Source organism: Aplidium turbinatum, chromosome 3, assembly GCF_918807975.1.
Source record: "Aplidium turbinatum chromosome 3, kaAplTurb1.1, whole genome shotgun sequence".
In the NCBI taxonomy this organism is placed as follows: domain Eukaryota; kingdom Metazoa; phylum Chordata; class Ascidiacea; order Aplousobranchia; family Polyclinidae; genus Aplidium; species Aplidium turbinatum.
Window position 1 is genome coordinate 5,898,170 of NC_137474.1, and position 23,703 is coordinate 5,921,872.

Here is a 23,703-nt window from a genome sequence, read left to right on the forward strand (position 1 = left end):
GTGGCGGCTTTCTACGTATTCCCATTTTGAACACTGGCCACCACAAGGTTCTCCTTTCGGAGCCCGTTTCACCTGTTATTGCACCACCTCTTCTTTGGTCGTCTATGTTTATTACGCCCTTCTACTTCCATCAACTGAACCTTTTTCGGCCAGGAGTCCTCTTCTATTTGTTGTACATGTACATGGTCATACCAAAAGTCTGCTCTACTGTATGGCCTCTTCTACTTGTTAGATGCCAAGCTTTCTTCTCAATTCTTCCCGTGATACTCTGTCCACCAGTCACTTTGAACATATCTACCTCACCATAGTGTTTTCATTGTGGCTCAAATGCTTGATGTCCTCTGCAATGACTGGCCACTTCTTACTGGCATACAACATTACGTTTCTGACACACATGTTGTATATGGCTATACGTGTCCTCTAATTAGGAAGGGCTCCATAATAGGAAGGAGCTCTTGGAAGTTCTTTCACACGGATTTGATTCTAGCTGTGGCAGCATCCCTACATCCACTTGACTGAATAATCATATCTTCAAATAGCAGAAGGCATTAATGCATTCATACTGGTCTTCACCCAATTTCAAGTGCGTTATGGCAATTTTTTAAAGAAAGAGTTTCACCACACCATCTCCTGCACATATAGTTGGGATCCTTTTTAAGGTTGCCGATAACACCAGAGCAGTGGAGCACTTATGATGAACCCAACTTTTGCAGATGGTTCAGAATATTGAATCCTCCCAACGCCTCGTCAACACACAGTCACACACCTTTAAATGGGAATTTTCCGATATCCTTCTTCAGACAGTTAGTACGTTTTAGCATAAAGCCAAACTGCGTGGAATCAATAGTCACCTGTTGTCTGATAATTGGCTCAAGCACACATTTTACGACTCATGACTTAGTCTTATAACTTCATGCCTCTGTAGTTGCCGCTTTCATTCCTTTGTTTTACATCAGTTGATAATGTAGGAAAGGTTCCAGTTGCTTGGTGTTTTCTCTGTCCCGGATGCATGCATTAGCAAACTTGATGATAAGGTCAACAGTGGCCTCACCACAAGCATGAATCCTACTTTTCATAGCATGACCACTTTTGTAACATGATAGGTAGCACCTGACTGACACTTCTTGCATCCCATGGGAACTTAACAAATAACATGTACAATTGTACATGCATAAAAACAATCGTGTAATCTTTGCTTAAGTTTCTTACTGTTTTTACTAATGTTTAGATTGTAAGTTTTGTGAGTGTAAGAAATGCTTGATATTTATAATTCTAATTGCTAAAATTCTTTTATTAAATCTGAAAACTTGGATTAACTGCTGCTCAATTAGAAAATATGTCACGTTTATCTCAAGCAACAAAAAAGGATGCTAAGATGAGGATTCGGGCATTTCCGGTAAGAAATTTTTCCTTTACAGATGTTGCCATGGTAATATGTATTTCTGTTTGATTAAGCAAACTTTATCCTTTCTGCATTTGAATTATTTGAAATTGCACTCTGGGTGAATGCATTTTGAATGTGTGTGCTAACCATCTGTGAAACATTTAGTGAAGTTTGAAATGGTACAACCTATGTATTTTATTTACCGTACTGCTAAATATTTGGTTTTGGCTTGCTTTTGTGTCAGTGTTGCAATAAAAATGGTGTATTGTAATTATTATGGAATTTCAAGCAGTAATACATATGTAGTTAGCACACTAACCTGCCTTTGTTATTTAACTATGATGTCATAACTAGTTTTGACTTGTTGCTGCAAATCAAAAATTTTTTTGAATTTTTTTAGTAAGGCTTTTTTACTTTCTTAGTGAAGTAGAAAATAAAATGTAGATAGTTAATGAGTTACATTTTGTGGAGTTGTGCCTTTTAGGCAAACGCAACAAATGGATTCCCAAACACTGCACTTTAACAGGGTTTGTATGTTGCAGATTAGGTGATAGTGTATTGTGTTTAAATGTTCTTTTTGAACAGTCAACTTCTATATAGTGTAATACTTGATTTTGTGTTTGTACAGTAAATGGCCATTCTTTGCTTGATCCATGTCATTTATCTGGAGTTCCTTGGTATTTTTAATTCACAGTATACTATGTGTTTCAGTGGCTTAATGAGGCACCTGTAGCAGGTTTATTTATTTTATTCATGAAAGAATGTTTATCATTTTAATTTAAGAACTACAAATTTGGCACTAAGGTAACTTTTTCTTGCAGATGACTATGGATGAAAAATATGTTTCAAATATTTGGGATTTACTAAAAAAAGCAATTCAGGAGATTCAGAAAAAAAATAATGGTGGCTTGAGCTTTGAAGAGCTCTATCGCAATGCTTACACTATGGTATTGCATAAATATGGCGAAAAACTTTATACTGGACTGCATGAAGTTGTAACAGAACATTTAACTGGCAAGGTATGAAATTTCATATTTTTTTGATACGTTGAGATTTCTTCTGTTCTTCATTGTCACAATTAAAAAATGTCAAAATTTCATGTTGTGCTCACTATGAAGTATGAAGCATTTGTTAGTGTGCAGGAGTCGATCTTAACTTTTTTTTTCACTAGCCCACCGGACTAGTTGCTCCCCGTTTTCACTAGCCCGCACGATTTGTCACTAGTCCGACCAGTTTACTGACTTTTTCACTTGTTTGATGACGTATTAAGATAAGTGTTTTGGCTTAGACTGAAACTAACTATTAAAGTAAAGGCTTTCAGATTTCAGTACGCACAAGAGAGCAACAATACGCACAAAAACACCTGCTCGTACTACAGACGTAAACAATGCAATTGTAAAACATAAAAAAATAAATTTGGCATGCGGTGTGTGCTTAATATTTATTTATGTTGTAATCTTACATTGTGTGCATCTGTAGTACGAGATGACACGCCACTCGCCAGGGTGGTTGGTACAATACATAATATTCGTTCACTGTCAAAAGAAGTGGACTATTGGATGAATTGCGTTTGGTTAACGGTTAGGCCTCTACCGTCAGACCTGTCTGGCTTGTTGGGTCAGCATAACTCTTTAAGTCACGGAGGCACACGAGCTCTTCAATTATGACAAGGTATTAGGGGTGTTCAATTTCAATTATTTGAATATTCGAAATTTAATTTATTTTCGATTTCCAAATTTCGATTTCGAATATCACAACTATTCACCACACTGCAAAATGTGATTTTATTGAAAGAAACGACATGAAAATTTGCTAGAAAACGCGAAAAAAAAGTCTACAGCTCCAGGCCCATGTCTACAGCTCCAGGCCCACGTCTACAGCTCCAGGCCCATGTTGGTGTTTAAGAACACAAGTGACATGGTCACCCATCAGTCGGGATCTCAGCTTCGTGACGGTCAGGCCAGCTTTTGAAAACGATTGCTCCGCTGAAGCCGAGGTCGCTGGGATCCCAAACACTTCAAGTTCACTTTCACAACGAGCGATTCACTGCCGCGACATTTCACTGCAGAGGTTTCGACTCGAAAGCGACATCGATTATGTTTTCAAGCGCATAAAGCTAATTGCACACTCCGTCTACGACTCTACGTAGCAAATTATATTGTTTTTGGGTGTATTCAACATCTGATGACATTGAATCGACACGAAATGGTAGATTTTTGCTATGTCCCAGGCAGCAAAATCAGTCATTTTTACATTGATTCAACGTCTGCAGACATTAAATCAATGTAAAAATGACAGATTTTGTTGTCTGTTGTTGCATTGTAGCATCGCAACTCGTTCTAGTGATTATTTATCGCGAAGCTGTTGCGGTTTGCATTCAAAAAGTGTTTTCCTGCTGCCGATCGCTAGTTCATCTATTGTTTTATGTATCAATACAGCATAAAAAGTTGCCCCCACGCAGGCTGTAGCCAGCCGGGGGCCAGGGGGGGCCTTTCCCCCCCTGAAAAAAATTTCGCCCCCCCCCCCTTAAAAAAACGTGACCCCCTTGCTCTGCGGTCTGGCTACGGCCCTGCCCCCACGGCTTAAGCGCCTATGGATTTGGTAAAAAATGGATAAAACTGCGACAAAGCTCAGCTTACACTTTCTGCTATTGCACAACCTAGCCATCTTCATTCTTGAAGAAAATTTGTGAAATTTGGCATTAAAAATGCCAACCTGGCATCCCTGGTGCAGGACTGGCCGTTGGACCCGCGAGAGCGTGTGATAGTCACGTGATCGACGATGCGCATGCGTCGAAGTCTTTTTTCGCTTGCAAAATGTGACAAGACAGATTTCGCGCCACTCGAGTTACTTTCAACCGCGTTCAGCCGAAAGGATGGCTATAATTTCGAATATGTCCGATACCAAAAACGAATTTCGAATATCACCTTAATCAAAATCGAATCGAATTGAAAATCGAAATTGAACACCCCTACAAGGTATCAATCCAAAGAGGGGAAAAAACGAAAAAAGTAGTCCTGTGCTCAGTTGACTGACTTTGCAGCCTTCTTCGTGCAATTTCGCCTCTGGCAAGCAAATTTTTGCAGTATTTCAGCTTTGGATAGACTATTTGTTCATATTGGGCTATAAACCAATGTTTATGTTAACTTCCTCACTCAAAATTTATTTTAATGTTTGTACCACCATAAAGTTGTTTTAATTATTCTAAACGTTGTGTTCAATGTTGTAACCCTCAATAAAAAGCTGAATTTTTGAAATAAAAAAAAATCAGCTAAATGACATCCAGGTCAGGTACAACGCTCCTTTCTTCATAAATGACTTTTGTTATTTTTGACTGTTTTGTTGCAGGTGAAAACAGATGTATTGAAGTCTCTTAACAACAACTTTTTGCAAACTTTAAATGCAGCATGGGATGACCATCAAACTTGCATGGTGATGATCAGAGATATTCTTATGTACATGGTGAGCAGTAGGCTATATATATATACATTTTTTACCTTTTAAATGTATATACGGTATATAATGTTGAAGCAGTTTGTTTAGCAGAGAAGCCTAAATAATGGGCATTACATCGATGCTTTTACCAGGCTTGTCATTTTGTATTTGAAGGATAATGCGTTTAGGATGGTGCTATTTTTACATTCATTGCCTGAACACTACCGTATTAAAATGTTTAGGGTACTCTTTACAAAATTTTTTATTTTGGAGCAGGGTGGGTAATCTGCGGACCGTATGATGCATGTGCCCTGCAAGCTTATTTAATGCCCTGTGTTAGAATTTTGTTACCCTAACTTTGTGATACACTCCCCATAAGAAGTAAAAGTGACTTGTTGCACACTCTACTTCGTATGTAATGTCATAAACTTTCTTAAAGTTTCTCCATACGTTAGATAATTGTGATAGTGATGTTGCATTAAGTGTTGTTATTAAGCCTAAAATATATAAATAAAATATATTAAAATAGAAATACACCAAACACCCAATAAAATACACTTTAATCTTTAATCCCCAGCACCACCTAAATCTCTCTACGCCACATTGTCTACCTACCTCGCATGTGGCTATGTATCCCTGTTGAAAAGTCGTGCTACGGTTTTACGAGCACCAATGAGTTTTTCAGGGTTGTTTAGTGTTTATTCTTCTAGTTCAGGTTGGCCTTGTTTGTTTATTGAAGTAAGTTTTACCTATCAGATGCAGTCTGTTTAGTATGACTTATTTCAAAGCAATTCATATTGCAATTTTGCTTGAAGTTTCTTGAACATTGGTTCTGCATTGCAGGACAGAGTGTATGTGTCCCAAAACAACGTGGACAACGTTTACAATCTGGGCTTGAAAATATTCCGAGATCACGTGATTCGACAAAAGGAAGTCCGCGAGTACCTACAGGACACATTGCTGGATCTTGTGGCAAGGGAAAGAAGAGGTGAAGTTGTGGACAGGTGAATATTGTGTTTGTACGGTTATAAAAATCATTTTTGATGCTTCACAAAGTCAAATATCAATTACAAAACCAAGTAGCATGCCTAAAATCGAGTTCAATATATCGCCGGTAATGTGGTTTGGCTTAGTACAATGAGAGTTATCTTCTTATCCTCTACACTTGGAATCAAATATGGGACCACCTTTACTTTTTAATGTTACTTGGCTTTGCACCTCTGTGGTACAACAAGACCAAGTTTCTATCAAAGCTTTAATAAATTATTGATTGTCAACCAATTTTTAAGAGTTTCTGATTAAGATTTCAAATGTTTGTTTCGTTAATGACAGTAACAAAGTTAGCCTTGCTATTATAAAGTTGCCACTAGTCGTGTCAAGCATATGGAAGTATCCAACGCCTCACACCAACAACTATGATGGCTTGAGAAGGTGATACTGATATTGAAGCATTACTACATTTCATTTGTGGTAATATGGAAAACGTTTGAGCAAGAATCATCATCATTTACAAAACACTTTATTGAATACTCCATTGCGAGTAAAATAGCAGCATTTGGCCACTACTCAAACTTGTGATATATCTTACAGCTTTGTTCCTTAATGCTTTCACAACGTGTAAACCTGTAGAAGAATTATCAAGATTTTTAATCTGAATTGGTTTTTGTATTGCGCAGAGGCGCAGTGCGCAACGCCTGCATGATGTTGATGACCGTTAGTTTGAACAATCGTGACGTGTACGAAGAAGAGTTCGAAAAGGCTTGTTTAAAGCAATCTGCTGAATTCTACCGAGTAAGTGACAATTCTATGATTGGTGTATCCATACATATGTGTGCTGTCCGCCATGATTGCTTTTCAACTAAAGAATGGCAAAATCCAGTCACGGGAACTCTGTATGGTTTAACAGTGCACTTTTCTGAAAAATTCACGTTCACAACTCTTGGTGAATAAAAGAGCTGCCAACATCAGGTCTTCTGTGAGATAAAACTTCAATCTGTCAGCCTTTGTAACTGGGCCAATCAGTGATTTAAAGCCTTTGCAAGTATGGAAGCTATCAGTTTATCACAAGAATCACGTTTCAAAAGAGGCTTTTTAGTTAAGGATATTTGTATTCACAATGAATATGTATTCACAATCACAATTATAATGTATTGTACCGTACCACTTGTACTTTCTAACCAACGGTTGTTACTCTCCACTTCAAGTGCTTTTAAACAAACTGCATTTGTGTTTCGTAGTTGGAAAGTCAAAGGTTTCTTGCCGAAAACAGCGCTTCTGTTTACATCAAGAAGGTGGAAGCAAGAATTGAGGAAGAAGCTGAACGGGCTCGGCATTACCTGGATCCGTCGACTGAGCCAAAAATGATAACAGGTCACGTGATTATTGGTTAATTGTAACAAACTGTTTGCTGCCAGATATTTACTGGGATGCAATTGAAGCGTTGTCGAAAAGACTGTGTGTGGAATTTAACAGATTTTGACGATAATATAACCTTCATTCCAGTGTTTCCGATAAATATCTTAGTTTGTAAATAAGGAAATGGTCAGTTTAAGCAAAAGTGCCTGAACTCTCAATATTTACAGTTGAGCAACGCCCTTCAAAAAGAACACTCTGTTCAGGGACATGTAGTGTATGGGAACAACATCACAAGTACATGTGGAACTTCAGGCATTAAGCTTCGTCAGTGGTTGGAAGCTGCTGATACTGTATATGCGAAACTGCCAATATGCAGCTTCATAACATACTTTGTCTGTGGATGGAAATTGATTCAATCAATAGACCTTTAAAAACTGCTTACAATAAGGCTCACTCAAATTCTTCTGTTAGTATCTTTTATCTAGTTTACGGTAACAAAAAACTTTTCTTCTGCTTTCAATGCATTAAAATCTTGATAGTCTTCAGCCACTTATTAATCCCAGGTGGATTAGTCATTCACTTACAAGACTGTCGTCTGAGGAGGCAATCGTGTATTAACTCTTGAACTTGTTTGTGCAGTTCTGGAACTGGAGCTGATACAAAAGCACATGAAGACGATTGTCGACATGGAGAATTCTGGAGCTGTTCACATGCTAAAACATGACAGAAAAGAAGGTGAGAGTTGCTTTTATATTGTTATTGAGATACGTTTTGATAGCAAGTTCTGTTGAACAGCATTGGAAACGCCAACATCACATTATTTTGGGACAGGTTGCGTCTTCTGTTATGCATCCGGCGGAAATTTACATGATAACCTCAAAAATTTCAATATTTTTATTGTTCAGGAGTCTACGCGTTGGCTTTTCGTGTTGTATGCCGTGACAAATTTCAAGCCTATATTAGTTACATGTTACATATAGCGCTGTTGCAAAGTTTTTACTCAAGAGTCTGACTATTTTAATCATTAAGGTTGCATAGCAGTCATGCCGATGGATGTACTCTCTTACTGTTTTAAATAGATACTTGTCCTAAAAAGACCTTTTTATGTACATTTCCAAATTTCCTTACCTACAGTAACTATCAGGTGCGAATGACACACAGATTTGAAAACGGCTCAGCTCTTTCTCGTTTGAATTTAGATTCAAAATGAACCTGATTGGTCGGTTTTTAGATTTAAAACCAACCATTATTCCCTTACCTCTGTGGGAAGTCATCTTCTCTAGGGTCCCTCTCACGTCATCAAACCAAGGCCTCGCGTTTTTGAAATATCCAAGTGTTGCCCTCTGTTACAGATCTGCTTTGCATGTACAAACTTTTTACCCGAGTGCCGCAAGGTTTGGAAACCCTGCGAGACTGTGCGAGCAGGTACCTGAGAGAGCAAGGGAGAAGCCTGGTAGAGGAAGGTGGGCAGAAGTCTGTCGTCGAATATGTACAGGTGATTTAGCCATGCGTGCATAAGTTCATATGAACTAGAATGGTGTTGTAGCCCAGAAGGGTGCATCTGCTCCCAAAGTTGGCTGTCAATATGCACTTGCACTATTGGTTAAACTGGTTGGTTGCTCTGAAGGAATGTAAACATTTTTATTTGACGTAGGCTACTCATCTTTCTCAGAGTCATTTATCCTCCATCCAGTGTTGAAAAAATATGCGCCATTGCACCAGATTCACTTGAATTTTTCTATTAAGCAGCGTTTAGACTACATGCGTTTTTCTTGCGTAACCACTCCGACAAAACGTATCGCCCGATCCATTACACACAAGTGAATGGGAGTGTTTACATTGCGCGCGTATTTCGTGCGTTTGCACTCAGACAATCGCAAGCCGTTGCAAGCGATCCATCTGAATGCAAGCTGACGCAACCGATCCTAGGTCGCGTATTTGCTAAGTCAGTCTAAAGTAGTTTTGCGAAAAAACGCCGAGGGAGGTTAGTTCTTTGTGAAGTATTGATAGAAAAATTACTTTTCACATCAGAAGTGACTTGTTGGGCAGATTCTGCTGAAGTTTAGACTTTTTGAAAGGGTTTTATTGTATTTTTAAGCAAGATAGATGCCTCCCAGTAGTGTTTTTCTTTCAGATCAAACTTAATTATTTTTCATTCCTCATGGTTTAGGCCACCGTTTTGAACTTTATGTTCGATAGATTGTCACACATAAAAAATCTATGATTATGAAGTAACAGTGAAGTATGAAGTAAAACTTATGTTATGAAAGTTATGAAGTAAAACCAACCAACCAGTGATCACCATGCTTATGGGAGGCTACCAGAAGGTGAGTAAAATGACTAGTTGACTATCAAGTTCCTACTACCTAAACATTATTTTAAAGTATGAAGCTAATGATCATATCAAATACCTATTCCATATTTGGAAGTGCTGATTATTTCACTTGAAACCATTATGGTTTTGCCACCTTTTCTTTTGTTGGCTTTATTATTTTGTTTCTACAATTGGTTTGGTGTTTGAATCTTTATCCTCTGACTGAAAAATCCTTGATAGGTTAATCCTAGAAGTTTCACATACTTGTTAGAGGCTTTTGATGCAATATCGCTTCATTTGCATTTCAACAAAGAAAAATGAATTCAATTGAAGGCATATTTAACTTTTAAAAGTCATCGCAAGCACAAACATGCTAGGCATGTCCAGTGGCGGATCTATAAAAACATTAGGGGGGGGCACCAAAGTTTAAAACAAAGGAAATATGTAATACAACATAGACAATGCAAAATTTGTTAAAAACAAACAGAGTGAAAGGGGGTCTGGGATGCTTGCCCCCTATAAAAGTTTACCTTGCTTTGGTGACATTTCGTACACTTTAAAAGCCTAATAATGTAAATTTTGTATCAAGACACACACTTTGTTTTTACCAAGTTTATCAAAACTGGACTTCTGTAGAAGTTTGTGACACAAATCTTGATTACAAATGAAAGCTTTGTTTTAAACATTTTATGTTCATCATGGCCACAAAGAGATTTTAATGATTGATTTGTTGAAGGTTTGTAGGCTATAGTGTTATGTTGGCTTTCAATATAATTTTGAAAATTTGCTAGTGTGGTCCAAACTTCCCTTAGTGTAGACACATTTCACCTCATACATTGAAATAGGCCAAATTAATTGTCAACTAGTTGAGTGAGCAATGTGTTTGTAGATTACTACTATACCGTTCCTATTATACAACCTAGTTTACATTAGTTTGTTCTAGGATGGACCCTCGGCCCCAGAACCTCATACGAGGATGATCTTATTACTTTAATGCATATCTTGATCATATATACTGCATAAAAACAAAGTGTGCCTGATACAATTGCCATCACCGAACACTATTTTGACTTGTCCATTGTACTTTGTAGACAAAATAAAGTAATATTCCTTTTCAGAGGTTTATAGGCTATGTCTCTCGGTCACATTTTGCTATGAACATAAAAACTTCATTTATGTGTATCGTCGTTGATTGTAATTTCATTTGTTTTGCAGATATGTTTGTGGTCTTATTGGACTCGTGATGATTCTTCTACTGTTGAAATTTGAAGTTTTGCACTTTCTACTTCATCAAGATGCAAAGTCAATGATAAAGAATTTGAACTACATAGTCATTGTACTATCATGGGCATATACTATATCAGAATTAATGCACTATATACACCTATACTCTAGTATGATACAATATTCCAAAAGTATACATGTAAACTTTTGCTTATAGCCTATTTCATTGGTATATTAAAAGAAATTATATAATACCCTTCAATTGTTCTGAAGTTATGGGTTTTTATGGTTACTTTGACTATGCATTTTGTTATAATCACTCTTAAAATGAATTATTCTGAAGTCAGGAGTTTTTATGATTACTTTGGCTGTGCATTTCATTACAATCACCCTTAAAAGGAATTTAATGGTAAGAACACACATCAGGGATTCATACTATACTATAATACTATGAATCCCTGACACACATATACCATATCATGTTATAAGATGTGTTCTTAGGCATTAAGAATTGTTTTGACAAAAGTGTAATATTAACTGACATTATTCCATACGTGTGTGACACAAACATGTTAATATAGAAAATTGTAATTTTCATCATTAGACAGATTAATGGAAGAGCATTTGTTTGCTGCAAATGATTTGTTGTTGTGAATAACTTAACTACCTATTACCATTGCACTTGTAGGCCTATAGATTTGTTGATAACAGCCATAGATCGTCAACTATAATGGTGGTTTATCATTGTCAACATTGTCATTACAAAAAATTAATTGTCCATGTTTTTCTTTGTTATGACTTTGCACCTTTTTAATTCTGTTAGTGCTATTTTATTTGCTTCTATCAAATTTGTAGCATCTGTTTTTTTCATTATCTGTGCAGTGTGCGTAACCTATAAGCAATTATACAGAAAACTGCCAACATGCAAAAATTCCGTCTTTTTGATTCGCTGGTAACAAATAAGATTGAATAGCCTAATAATATTTTATAAAAGCAGAAAATAAACAGCTATTAAACTATAGCCTATCAATCAGAGAATTTAGTCCATCACAAGTGACAGTGATCTTTGAGGTCTCATACCTACTGTATATTTATCACAAATATGCATTGCTCAATGCTCAGTGGTTTACAATGCAGGCATTTTCAGTGCTCTTTATGCTGAGTGCACAGTAGGAAAGCACTTTTCTAAGGTTTTTGATGACTCCAAGGGGTAGGCTATTTGCCATTTTCACTGACTTAGATGTAGGCACTACAGTATATGAACAAGGCCACATTTATAGTAGTGGACTTGTGATCTAGTTTTAACGTATAAAAAAAAAACAATCTATTAAAAAGCGAACAAAGAATTCAAAGTTATTTTACAAAAAATAATGAAAAAGGCAATATAACGCAAGAGAACAACTGCACGCCCAGCAAGCTGATGCAAGAGAGAGGCCCAATTACGGATCCATAGGATGCACTGCCAAATAATTATAAATTCAAGATGAATGTACAACTAGTCCAATTCATGTCAAGTTATCTTGTTGTGTATCGCGATTTCGAATAATAAATTCTCTTCAGCACAACTTTATAACAGGCATAGTAAAATCTTCAGTAGGTCAGTTTAAGAATGCAGCAGTTAAGTTTAGAAAGAAATCAACAATAGTGTTTTTCGGTTGCTAAGAAACAAATAAATTTAGTCTGCGAGCAGTAGTGACAATATTATGTAAAATATGAAGGGAATTAGGCTAAGTCATACATTAGTAAAACGGAGTGACAACGCCAGGGAGGGATTCTGGGGAGGCAAGCCATCCTCGCACAAAAGTGACACAAAATTGCCCTATAACGGATCAAATTGATACAGTCACTATCAATTAAATGCAAAAAATAATGAAAAAGGCAATATAACGCAAGAGAACAACTGCACGCCCAGCAAGCTGATGCAAGAGAGAGGCCCAATTACGGATCCATAGGATGCACTGCCAAATAATTATAAATTCAAGATGAATGTACAACTAGTCCAATTCATGTCAAGTTATCTTGTTGTGTATCGCGATTTCGAATAATAAATTCTCTTCAGCACAACTTTATAACAGGCATAGTAAAATCTTCAGTAGGTCAGTTTAAGAATGCAGCAGTTAAGTTTAGAAAGAAATCAACAATAGTGTTTTTCGGTTGCTAAGAAACAAATAAATTTAGTCTGCGAGCAGTAGTGACAATATTATGTAAAATATGAAGGGAATTAGGCTAAGTAAGCTTTATTTTACAAAGGTCATGAAACAAGGAAGGTTGTTGAACAAAGATACCAAGGTCAGGAGCAAAATGGCTGGAATGCGAGGTTAATCTAATCAAAAAATATATAGCTCAGAAATAGACAGTTTGGTGTTCGAAATGTTTGCTAAACATGAGTTCAGAATCCAAAGTTATTAAAAATCACATATAAAAGCATGGCCTGTCCAAAAATTACAATGGTGCAGTATTGGTGTTGGTCCACAGGCAACAAAGTTTATATTACCGTAACATAACAACCCACTCGGTGCAATTAAAGGTTTCTGGCATTGCTTTAAAAGTCTGGATGCCACTCTGCACTTCATATTGTTAAGTATTTTTTTTTTGGTTTCTCCATTTGCAATATACTATGACCCTCAAAAGTGTTCTACTTTGATATCATAGTGTGCTGATAGATAGTGTAGGCTAGAGTTTCATTACTGTACTTGTGTTATAAGCTTGTTTCTTTCTGTGAAAGCAGTGCTTCCACTTTTACAAAGCTACGGTAGATTACCACTTGTATTATTAGATTACCACAATCGGCCACCCCCACTAGTGGGGAACAAACCGACGATGGATTATGATGATGATGATTACCACATTTGTCCTCAGATTACCACATTTTTACTGTGATTTTTTACCCGATCTTAACCGTATTTCGACTTACTTTTACATTAACACAGTGGCTATTTTTACCCACATGTTGCCATAGTTACTAAGCTATCAGGTGTTGTCAGAGTTAGGATTAAAGTTAGTAAGGGTTAAGGTAAGACTTAGGAATAAAGTTAGGGTTTTGATCTTTACCCAGAACTAAAAATTTTTCTAAAATGCAAGTTTTTGTTTTCAACAGCTTTAAACTTTTCCCAAATTACGACAGAATTCCTTATCCGGCAACGCTATTATTTGGTTATATTTACACTATAATAGTGTAAAATAAGGCCTAAAACAACTACTCAGTTTATTAACAGAATGTCCGAAATAAGAAAGCAAAGTACCAGTAGCTTAGCCAGGAACTTTGAAAAGGGGGTTATGATGGCCGCCGGGCTTTGCCAAAGGCGACACCCAGCAGCGGGGGGTCTGGATGGCTTCCCCAGAAAATTTTGAAAAATTACTTTAAATTTGGTGCATTCTGAGAGCATTTTCAACAAAAATGTGGGTATAAATATTCCTGTAAAATGGTGCTGTCTGGTGGCATAGTAAAAGAATAAGATCATGTTTTCTTGGGCATTTTTCGGTAATAAAGATAAGTCTCTATGTTTTCTTGTTGCTAATTCCTGGCTGAGATATTTGAATGTTTAGTATTCACAAAACTCGCTCTTTTAATGCAGTTTCGTTTAAAATTAGGCAAACTTTGTTTTAGAGACATAGAGACTGAAAGCATCATTCTCAATATCGTGACGTCACACGCGTGCCAAAGGGGGGGGGTTGTAACCCCCAACCCTCCCCCCCCCTGGCTACGCCACTGCAAAGTAGCCTACTGTACTTGAAACTGCAGCTAGAATCTGAAAGACATCTTGACTATGAATATGATCACATGGTCACCCTACCTTCAAAGTCAAAAGTCAGGACGCATTCCAAATCAAACCGAAAACAGCGGAACATGCTAGTCACATGCTGTTATAAGTAGTTTTTTGCATATCTGTTCGATTTTAGAGGACAACAGCTTAAATGCTCTTATTTATTGATAGTATTTTATGTCAAAATTTATAATTTCCACATTTTGGCAACATTTCCACACAAAATTTCCATACTGCCACATTTTACCACAAATTTTTCATTACCACATTTTTACCACAAGCATGATGAAAATTCCAAAATTGTGGTAATTACCACAAAAGTGGAAGCGCTGTGTGAAAGTCATTTGTGCAGAGGAAGTAAAGCTCAAAATGTATTGCAATGATCGCATTGACAGAAGATGTCAACTAGATCAGCTGATTGACATCAATGTAGGGGAATACCCTATATTTTCCAAATGACGTAACACAATACGCAAGAAAACCGCAAGTAGTGTAAACGCGAGCTGTTTGAGACAAGACGCACGAAAATCGCAACGCAACAAAGACGTACGGAAAACGCACGTAGTCTAAACCCACCTTTAGGGTGTTGGCTGGTATAACTTTTGTCTACAGCTTCAGGTTCACGAAATATTGTCGTGTTTGGCGGTTAATCGGTTTTATGCAATGTCTTCAGTTTCTGAATCACTTTTCTGAAAGTTGGCTTTTCGTGTTGCAGAATCTCCTTGATCTGAAGGACAGAATGGAAGGCTTTTTCAAATATTCTTTCAAAAGCGACTCTTTGTTCAAAAAGATGATTTGCTCAGACTTTGAATGGTTTGTCAACTTAAATCCAAGATCCCCAGAATACCTCTCCCTTTTCATTGACGACAAACTTAAAAAGGGAATGAAAATGGTGAGCAAATTTTCTCATATCTGCAAGCTTTCAACTTGTAAGCTCGCTTTATTTTCAACAACCTGATTTCGATAGGTGACAGCAATCCATCAAGCCCTGTTTGCACAGAGGCGTGATACGTTGTCCTGTGTATGCAGTGTCAAACAAACGTGAAAACTACCCTTTTACAGTCATGAGACACAAGTTGTTGTAATCGGGCTGCAACGAACAAGGACGCAACTGTCCGAGAAAGCGACAGATCATATCTCACTCCTAGCAGTATAAACTGAACAACCCAGACAACAATCAGCCGTTTGTCATTGATTCAACGTCTGCAGACGTTGGATCCATGTGAAAATGACCGATTTGCTGACTGGGAATAACGGTAGCTCTCTTTCTTGCTCATATTTTATATCAAAGAGTTTGCATATGGCCCAGTGGTATCGTTGATGGTATGTTTCCCCCTTGAGCATATTTAGTTTCCCTTTGAATTCGAGTAATATCTGAAAGCTATTTTGACTGTTACACGGTATGCCAGACAACGAAGAGAAAAACCTGATGGTTTGATTAGGGGCATTTCGATGTAATAAACTTAGTTGCGACATTAACAATGGAAGTCATAACAAAATTTTAAACAGTTTTATCTTGCAAAACATGCAAATAACACAATAAACGAAGAGTGTGTGTAAATACTGAGATTCACAATCCCTTTCCTTCATCAAGCCTTGAGCATTGTTTGTCTTCAGCTGTCAGAGCAGCAGGTTGAAGTTGTGCTCGATAAGACCATGGCTCTCTTCCGCTTTCTGCAAGAGAAGGACGTCTTCCAGCGTTACTACAAACAGCATCTGGCACGTCGTTTGCTCACAAACAAAAGCATTTCAGACGACTCTGAGAACACCATGATCACTAAATTGCAGGTTTGTCAGCTGACTTTGCGAAACATTGGATAATTTGTTGCTTTTGTACCATAAAAATGTATTTGCTGTTACTTGATGAGCTTCTGCTTTGTTTTGTATGGCTTGTAAACTTTTTAATTTTTTTTTAATGCCTGTAAACAAAACGCAGTTTGTGAAAGGTCCGAGTTATACTCAACCCCGCTCAGTTAATTAACATTGCGCTCGCAGAACGAATGAACCACCAGGATCTGGTAACGAGGGTTGAATTCTCACCGTGTATAATTGGACGCCTTTCCAAATATGCAAAAATGTCTACCATTGTTTCTCAGTCTGAGCACAAAGCTCTATAATTTGCACCAACAAATGTGTCTGTTCTGTATTTATGGACCCCATTTAAAATTTAAAAAAGTTACAACTGAAGGTGATTTAGTTTTGTTGTTGTGGTGGCCACCGACCACAGAACCATGCAGTTGTTTTAGGAATCTGCTAGAAGCCTTCAGAACTGGATCTACTTCCATGTTAGTTTAAAACTTTTGTTGTTGCTTTCGGTTGAGAACTCTTCTTCCTCACAGACGGAATGCGGATGCGAATTCACAAAGAAACTGGTCGTGATGTTCAAGGACATGCAAGTGTCCGCCACTACAAACGAGGAATTCAAAAAGCACGTGCAAACAACTGGGGTACGCTTGGCAAGTTAAACGAACGTTTATAGATGTTTAATTAATGTTAAAAAGGATTGATTCCATCAGCTGGCATTGTCACGTAGACTTGCAGAAGTCTACTCCCCTACTCATGGAGAAATGACCGTAGCTTTTGTCCGCAACCTCATATCATCGTAATAGAAACTGCGAAGCTAAGTTGTCTGTAAAATGGGAACGTAAACCGTACAATAATGGAACCTGTTTTAATTGCATCCGCAAAGACATTTGTACCCATCAAATGTCTATGCGATTTTCCCCATACATCCTTGTGAAATAACAAACAACTACAACAAAACATTACAAACAATGTTCTAACATGGCTAATGTTCTAATATGGCTCCGACACTGGCGTAGCAAGCTATAAAGTGAATTAGTAACCGTGTTTGTTCCAGACGCCCCTCCAGGGCGTGGATTTGACAGTTCAAGTGCTCACAACAATGTGCTGGCCTACTCAAGCCTCCACACCCACTTGCAACATACCGCCCGCTCCAAGACACGCGTTTGACGTTTTCAGAAGGTTTGCTTGCTTGTGTATCATAACTGAATATGTTATCTCGAACTTTGAAACGCACTTCTTTGCAGTGGATCGAAGAGAGCTGTGCGTGCCTGTGTTGTATCTGCTTTACCACAAAGCGGTTTGCTCATGTCACGTTGTTTTTGAATGAAATTAAAAGTTTTTTTTTAATACTATTTTGTTGGACGTATATACGTATAGGCGTTCACTCTGAAATGTTGGTTTCTAAAAAACTGTTTAATAGCATTGAAGATGAAAACAACTGAATTTTCGAAACGTTTCCTGCACATTAGTTTATCATTTACATTTTAGGTCTTTATTTTTCAATTGGATTATTGTATATTGCTCACTGTTTTCGAAAATGGCGAGGTTTAACCTTCGTGAACTCTTACACGTCTCATCCTGGTCAGATTCTATCTGGGCAAGCACGAAGGTCGTCAGCTGACTTTGCAGCATAACCGAGGAACTGCCGATCTCAACGCTTCGTTCTATCCGCAACAGAAAGCTCAGTCCAGCTCGTCATCGTCCAGCATTAACAATGGCGGCGACAATGACAAGCAGACCACTCGGAAGCACATTCTGCAAGTATCCACCTTCCAAATGTGCATTCTGATGTTGTTTAATAACAGGGAGAGGTGGCTTTTTGAGGTAAGTATCACCAAAGTTTCCAGAAAGCATAATCCGTCATTTTACATTGATTCAACGTCTACAGACGTTAAATCAATTTAAAAATGACGGATTTTGCTGTCTAGGTTAGTGTCCTATTTTTTTGTCTTATAAAGTGAAGTGTTGTCTCGTCAGTAAAGATCTGGTATCACCTTTAGTCAAAGCATTTTATGTTGAAAGATTGGTTCAATATAGCGTATAAAGGTTTTTATGTCATTAAAACTTATTTTTATCGTAGCACGCAAATAATAAAGGCCAGCTCTGGTATTTAGAATTGGTGGTGATTTGTTGAGTGTTTGAGCCATTTTGCCATTTGACAAGCATGATTGCTGATCTCACACAACACCAGCGTATAAACAGAAACGTTTTGACCGTCTAGTTTCACGGCTCAAATTTTACAAAAACTATAGAAAACTTTCATAGCTTCCCTTGATTGTACAATGTAATTGTACAGGGTAGCAGTGTGACTGGCATAAGTACAGCACACAGCCTACGACGCTGCCTTATTTTCTGTTGTCCTTCGTCTTAGTTCTCGATTAGTTTTGATCGACTATCTTGTTGTTTAAATACCCAGCACCACACTCAACATCTCATGATAATCTGTATGTGTTCGTATATTTATTATTTATTGCAATAATAAAAATAAAAGCAAGATATTGAACCTACAATGTAGCTAAGCAGTCATTCTTGTTACAGCCAATGTCCTTTTCTCAATTGTCATCGCTTGAAAAGCATCACGTGACACTTGTCGGCTAGCAAAAAATGTTTATTTTCTGACCTTTGACCCTCACAGGACATGCAGCAAGAAACGGAAATTCCGGCCAAGGATCTGGCCCGAGCCCTGCAGTCGCTCGCATGCGGGAAGGCAAACCAGAGGGTCTTGACCAAGGAGCCGAAGGGAAAGGAGATTGAGAAGGGAGACACTTTCACGGTCAACGATAACTTCACTTCGAAACTTCACAGAGTCAAGATTCAAGCAGGTTTGTGGGAACCGGAACCCTTAGTTTGTTTTTATTTGAAAATTTGGACTTCTTCTTTTTCTGGCTTTATTCCCACTTCAAGCTGGGTAGGCAGTGCAGATTACAGTCCTCTACACTGGTCTACAGTCTACATCATTCTATCAGCAGCATCTTCTTACTTCATTCCCACTAGCTCTATATTTTCTGCCATACAATCTCTCCGTCTTTTTGGCCTTCCTCGCTTTTTTCTACCAACTTCCATTTGTTTTATTCTTCTTTCAACATAATCTTCGTCTCTTTCAACTTATCTTTCAAGTCGCCGATTATTTTTCTATGTATTTGTACGTTTTTTGCCTACAAATATCACCTGGTTAATTGGTTATAGTAGTTTGTTACAACCTCTTTTAGTGTTGATATTTCACGCGATTATTTTTGAGCCGACGGAGAATCACCAAACTTAAGTTCAATGTATTGTAAGTATAAGTCAATTGAAAGTCGATATCAACGTTTTAGCAGTTACTTTTGTCGCTTAATCAAAGTTTATAATCTTCCCACGGTCTGGCACAAAGCGGCCCCAGACAGCAAATCGGTCATTTTTACATAGATTCAACGTCTGCCGACGTTGAGTTTAGTGTTACTGCTGGCAAAGTTGTATGCCACTGCATCAAGCTCCTTGCATAAGGGATCGTGTTCTTCAGTGGCACAGAAGCAAGGGGAGACCGAGCCTGAGAGGAAGGAGACTCGCTCAAAGGTCCAGGAAGACCGGAGACACGAGATCGAAGCCGCCATCGTCCGGATCATGAAGTCTAGAAAGGAAATGCAGCACAATCTTCTCATAGCTGAGGTGAGGAAGTTGTTTCAGATTATGTTTACATGCTCAATGAACAATGCTCAATTGCTCATGTTATAAAGTTTCAGCTGAAAAAGTCATCTACTTAGGCGGCAAAGCAACTGTTTTTTACATTGATTTAACGTCTGCAGACGTCTGGGATGGTTGTCGATCAAAAGTTGTTCCCATCACAAAATTAGAAGTTTCTGGTCCAATGATCAAATCACGTTTTGTTTTGTGCCTATTGCAACAACGTGCAGTACACTGTGATCACAGATACAATACTACAGGAAGCAGCGTAGGTGCATGCAGTCATCGAATTAACTGCTCCCATTATTTTATCATGACATTAAATGTCTTACCGAGACACAGCAGCACGTCCTGAAGCGGTGTCGAACTGACGTCCTTTCGAGGGTCGCGCGGATGTTCTCACCACTCAGCCACGCAACCGAAGGGAATAAAATCTTGGTTTGATCCATGCAATTCCAGGGTTGCCAGGTGTTTTGATCGTTTTGTAACACCTTTTCTTTTTCAGGTCACGTCGCAACTAAAGCACCGATTCCTTCCTAATCCTGTCATCATAAAGAAACGTATCGAGTCTCTGATCGAGCGAGAATATCTTTCTCGGTCGAACAACGACAGAAAAGTCTATATCTACGTTGCTTAGTCCACCGCACTCCCATGCTTCTATTCTGCACGTGACGAGAAAATCCCTGTTTTAAAACTCTTTCGAGAATTTTTATTCTAACACTTCACGTTTTGGCTTTGCAAAAGTTAATCAACTTTGCATAGAAAGCCACACTTTCTAACGTTGCTTCTTTGCAAGGCTTGACGTTTTTCGTAGTTGGGTCGCCGTTAAATTACCATTTTCTTGTAACATTTTTTTCAATAAATAACAAATTATCGCTATCTCTGAAACATGTGCTCATACAATGAACATATACTGATATACTCGCTCCTTAATTCTTTTTTTTAGTTTTCTTGATCTTACCTTTCAAATCGGATTTCTCGCACGTTCTGTCAGTGGCTCGAGAAGCTAACCTTTCTTTGTCTTTAACTTTCCTGCGGGGTTGTATCTTTAATGTATTCCGCGTTGAATTTCGTTTTCTGCATCATAGTCGTTTTTAGCTTCTCGAGAGAAGCAACTGACCTCGCTTCAAGAATCGAACCTTTTCGAAGTGGGAGATTTTTGAACATTTTGTTCGCTGGAAAGCAGCTACTTGAATTGATTTTATTATCATACTTTTCTGGTTCAAAAAAGACGAAGCTCTTCTTTCATAAGCTATGTATGTGTGAGGTCGCATGACACTGAAAGTTACTTCGGTTTCGTTTTGAAACATTCGTCTTGAATTAGTATTTCCAGACGGCAAAATTCGTCATTTTCTCATTGAATTAAACTGACGGATTTTGCTGTTCGGGTTACAACATGTCAAAACGAGTGGCAATCCCAGACAACAAATCAACCGTTTTTTTTTACATTGATGAAACGTCTGCAGACGTTGCATCAATGTAAAAAAACGGTTGATTTGCTGTCTGGGATGTTCTTTTGTTTAACTGGTTCTGTTTATGTTATCTCGCTGTCTCTTCTAAATAATTTGTCGTTGGTACATCGTTTGACTCTCACCCTTCATGCATTGCGTAAGGTTGCAAAAAAAAAATGCTTTCCAGTCGGTCACTTTTCCACCAAGCCAAGTGTACGATGACCACTTTGGCCATACTTGGATCTGAAGCCGTGTTTGTTCCCGACCCAATCAAATTAAATACCATGCAGTTCTATGTTTTAGTTGATTCCGGTGAGGTACAGGTAGTTGCTGGTGTTGTTGCCTTAAATTTCGTTTAAAAAGTTGATCGTTGGAAAAACAAAAAAAATTGATTTTTTTTCATCAGTGCAGCTTTTCTTGGCATAGCATAGTTTCGTGGCAGCATTCATTGCTTAAAAATGTCTTTTTGGAGAAAAAGTAACGGAATTGTTTGATCAATGCATTGTTGATTTGAATCTGCACTCACACAGTTCGTTCAAAAACAAAGTTCATTTTTGAGTTAAAATTCCACATGCCCAAAACGCAGCTATATTCTGTACGGCACCGGTCGACAACTAATCATATATTTTATTATACAAAATCCATTTTCATCTCATTCGTCTTTGAAAATACTCTCACCATGTCACTGTCACTAATAGGATTTCAAGCTTCTCGTAGGCTTCTGGTTCAGAATATGTACATTGCACAGTATTCTTTTCAATATTTTGTTGTAACCGAAAATGTTTTTGTGCAACCCTGAGTCTTTACTGCAATTTTCTGGGTCGGAGCTGAACCGTCCAGTAGTAGACGTGTCGTCACTTTTGACTGGCGATCTGTCATGCGTAACGAAAGCTAGCTATGCCTGTGACGCAATTTCGGAAAAATATGAGCAAGCTTTCTGAAGTATAAAATAAATGTTTGTTTGCTAATTGCTACGAGGTTGAGTCGCTTCTTTACAGGCATGTAGTGCAATGGACAATGGAATGTTTTAACGGGACAAGAGTCGTTGCGTTTTTACTTAAAGTGAGGAAGCAGCATGCTAGTCATCATGGCTATGGAGTCAGATGGATTTTGTTGTGTTCAAAGTCAGAGTAGTTGAAATAGAGGCCGACTCCGGCTTGATACAGAACGATAAATAGCAAAATTGTTGTTTGCAATCTTTTTTCAAAATATAGTTTCTTGTTTTCCGTAGGCTAGTAGTAGTTCTCCGTAAGGCAGTAGTACTGCTCTCTAAAACTTTACCAGAAAATAAAAATGTTTCTTGTTAGTTTTTGTAAAATTTGCCTTTTCAATTTCGATCACAACTTAAAAGCAGGGATATCTTAAAATTTCTGCTTAAAAGTAAAATCAATTTTTAAAAAATTGGACAAGAATTAAAAAAAATCTAGCAACACTGGAGTAGGTGGTTTATTCCGTAATCCACAGCCTGTTATAACTCGAAGAATCGGAGTCGCGTATTTTTTGCCTGATTTCACAACCCTGCTAGCCATAGTTTATTATAAAGAAGGAAGGTAGGCTATTGTTCACTGTTGCGAAACGGTAGCGTGAGCAGCAAATTGTAGCAACAAAACAGTTAGCAATTTCTCTGGTCCAACACTTTGTCCGGCTACTTTGCTCATGGTGGGATGGCACAACGGATAAGGCGTTGGCTTTCCAATTATGCAAACCTGGTTCGACTCCCGGCTTCAGCTGGTTGTTGAAAACACCGCTCACCTCTACCCAGGGTGTAATAAATTGGGTGGGCGTAGTTGCTGAAGTAAAGGCGGCCGAGAGAAAGGAACTGGCCACCCTACTCTCCTTAGTGCCGAAGGCTTAGTACAATGAGAACCTTATCTTCTCATACCCGACACTTGAATCAAGTATGGGACCCCCTTTACCTTTTTTACTTTGCTCACGCAGCCATCGATGTGCAGTGTTGTTTACGTTTGTTCAATCTTGCGTCTAGTCACAATTTATTGGTAGATTGAAAAATATTTATCTCCGTGCCCTTTTGTTCGCTTTTTCGGTATTTTACCACTTACAGATAAAGCTTTTTGTTTTTCCTTATGTAACCTAACCTAAGAACTTCAACCGTCTTATAGATTTTTGTATCTTCAGCTCCTTGCCCTCGCTTTGTTGGTCGAAAAAGCACTAAGAATTGAGGACTTGTTCGTAGCCTAAATAATAAGATACTCCTGGAAGGAAATCTCATGAAGTCCCGTTTATGAAGGTTTTGATACTTTTTGGTTCATATGCTATTTGAGCAGTCCTTTATAACATAACTTCATGAAC

The 23,703-nt window shown here is 38.0% G+C and overlaps 1 protein-coding gene across 2 annotated transcripts; it reads left to right on the top strand.

Annotated features, from left to right (window-relative positions):
- The first annotated feature begins 1,241 nt into the window (after window positions 1-1,241).
- LOC145765929 (cullin-3-like) lies at window positions 1,242-22,364 on the top strand. Of its 2 annotated transcripts, none has more exons than XM_082577590.1 (16): window positions 1,242-1,396; window positions 2,206-2,403; window positions 4,733-4,846; window positions 5,663-5,823; window positions 6,496-6,610; window positions 7,057-7,189; window positions 7,814-7,909; window positions 8,527-8,669; window positions 15,192-15,368; window positions 16,094-16,264; window positions 16,816-16,923; window positions 17,337-17,461; window positions 17,869-18,106; window positions 18,918-19,104; window positions 19,782-19,927; window positions 20,448-22,364. In XM_082577590.1, the coding sequence occupies exons 1-16, from the start codon at window positions 1,337-1,339 to the stop codon at window positions 20,577-20,579; spliced, it is 2,304 nt and encodes a 767-aa protein (XP_082433716.1). In that variant the 5' UTR covers window positions 1,242-1,336; the 3' UTR covers window positions 20,580-22,364. The 2 variants fall into 2 exon arrangements, with proteins under 2 accessions (XP_082433716.1, XP_082433717.1); XM_082577591.1 differs by lacking the exon at window positions 1,242-1,396 and adding an exon at window positions 1,788-1,911.
- Window positions 22,365-23,703: the final 1,339 nt, after the last annotated feature.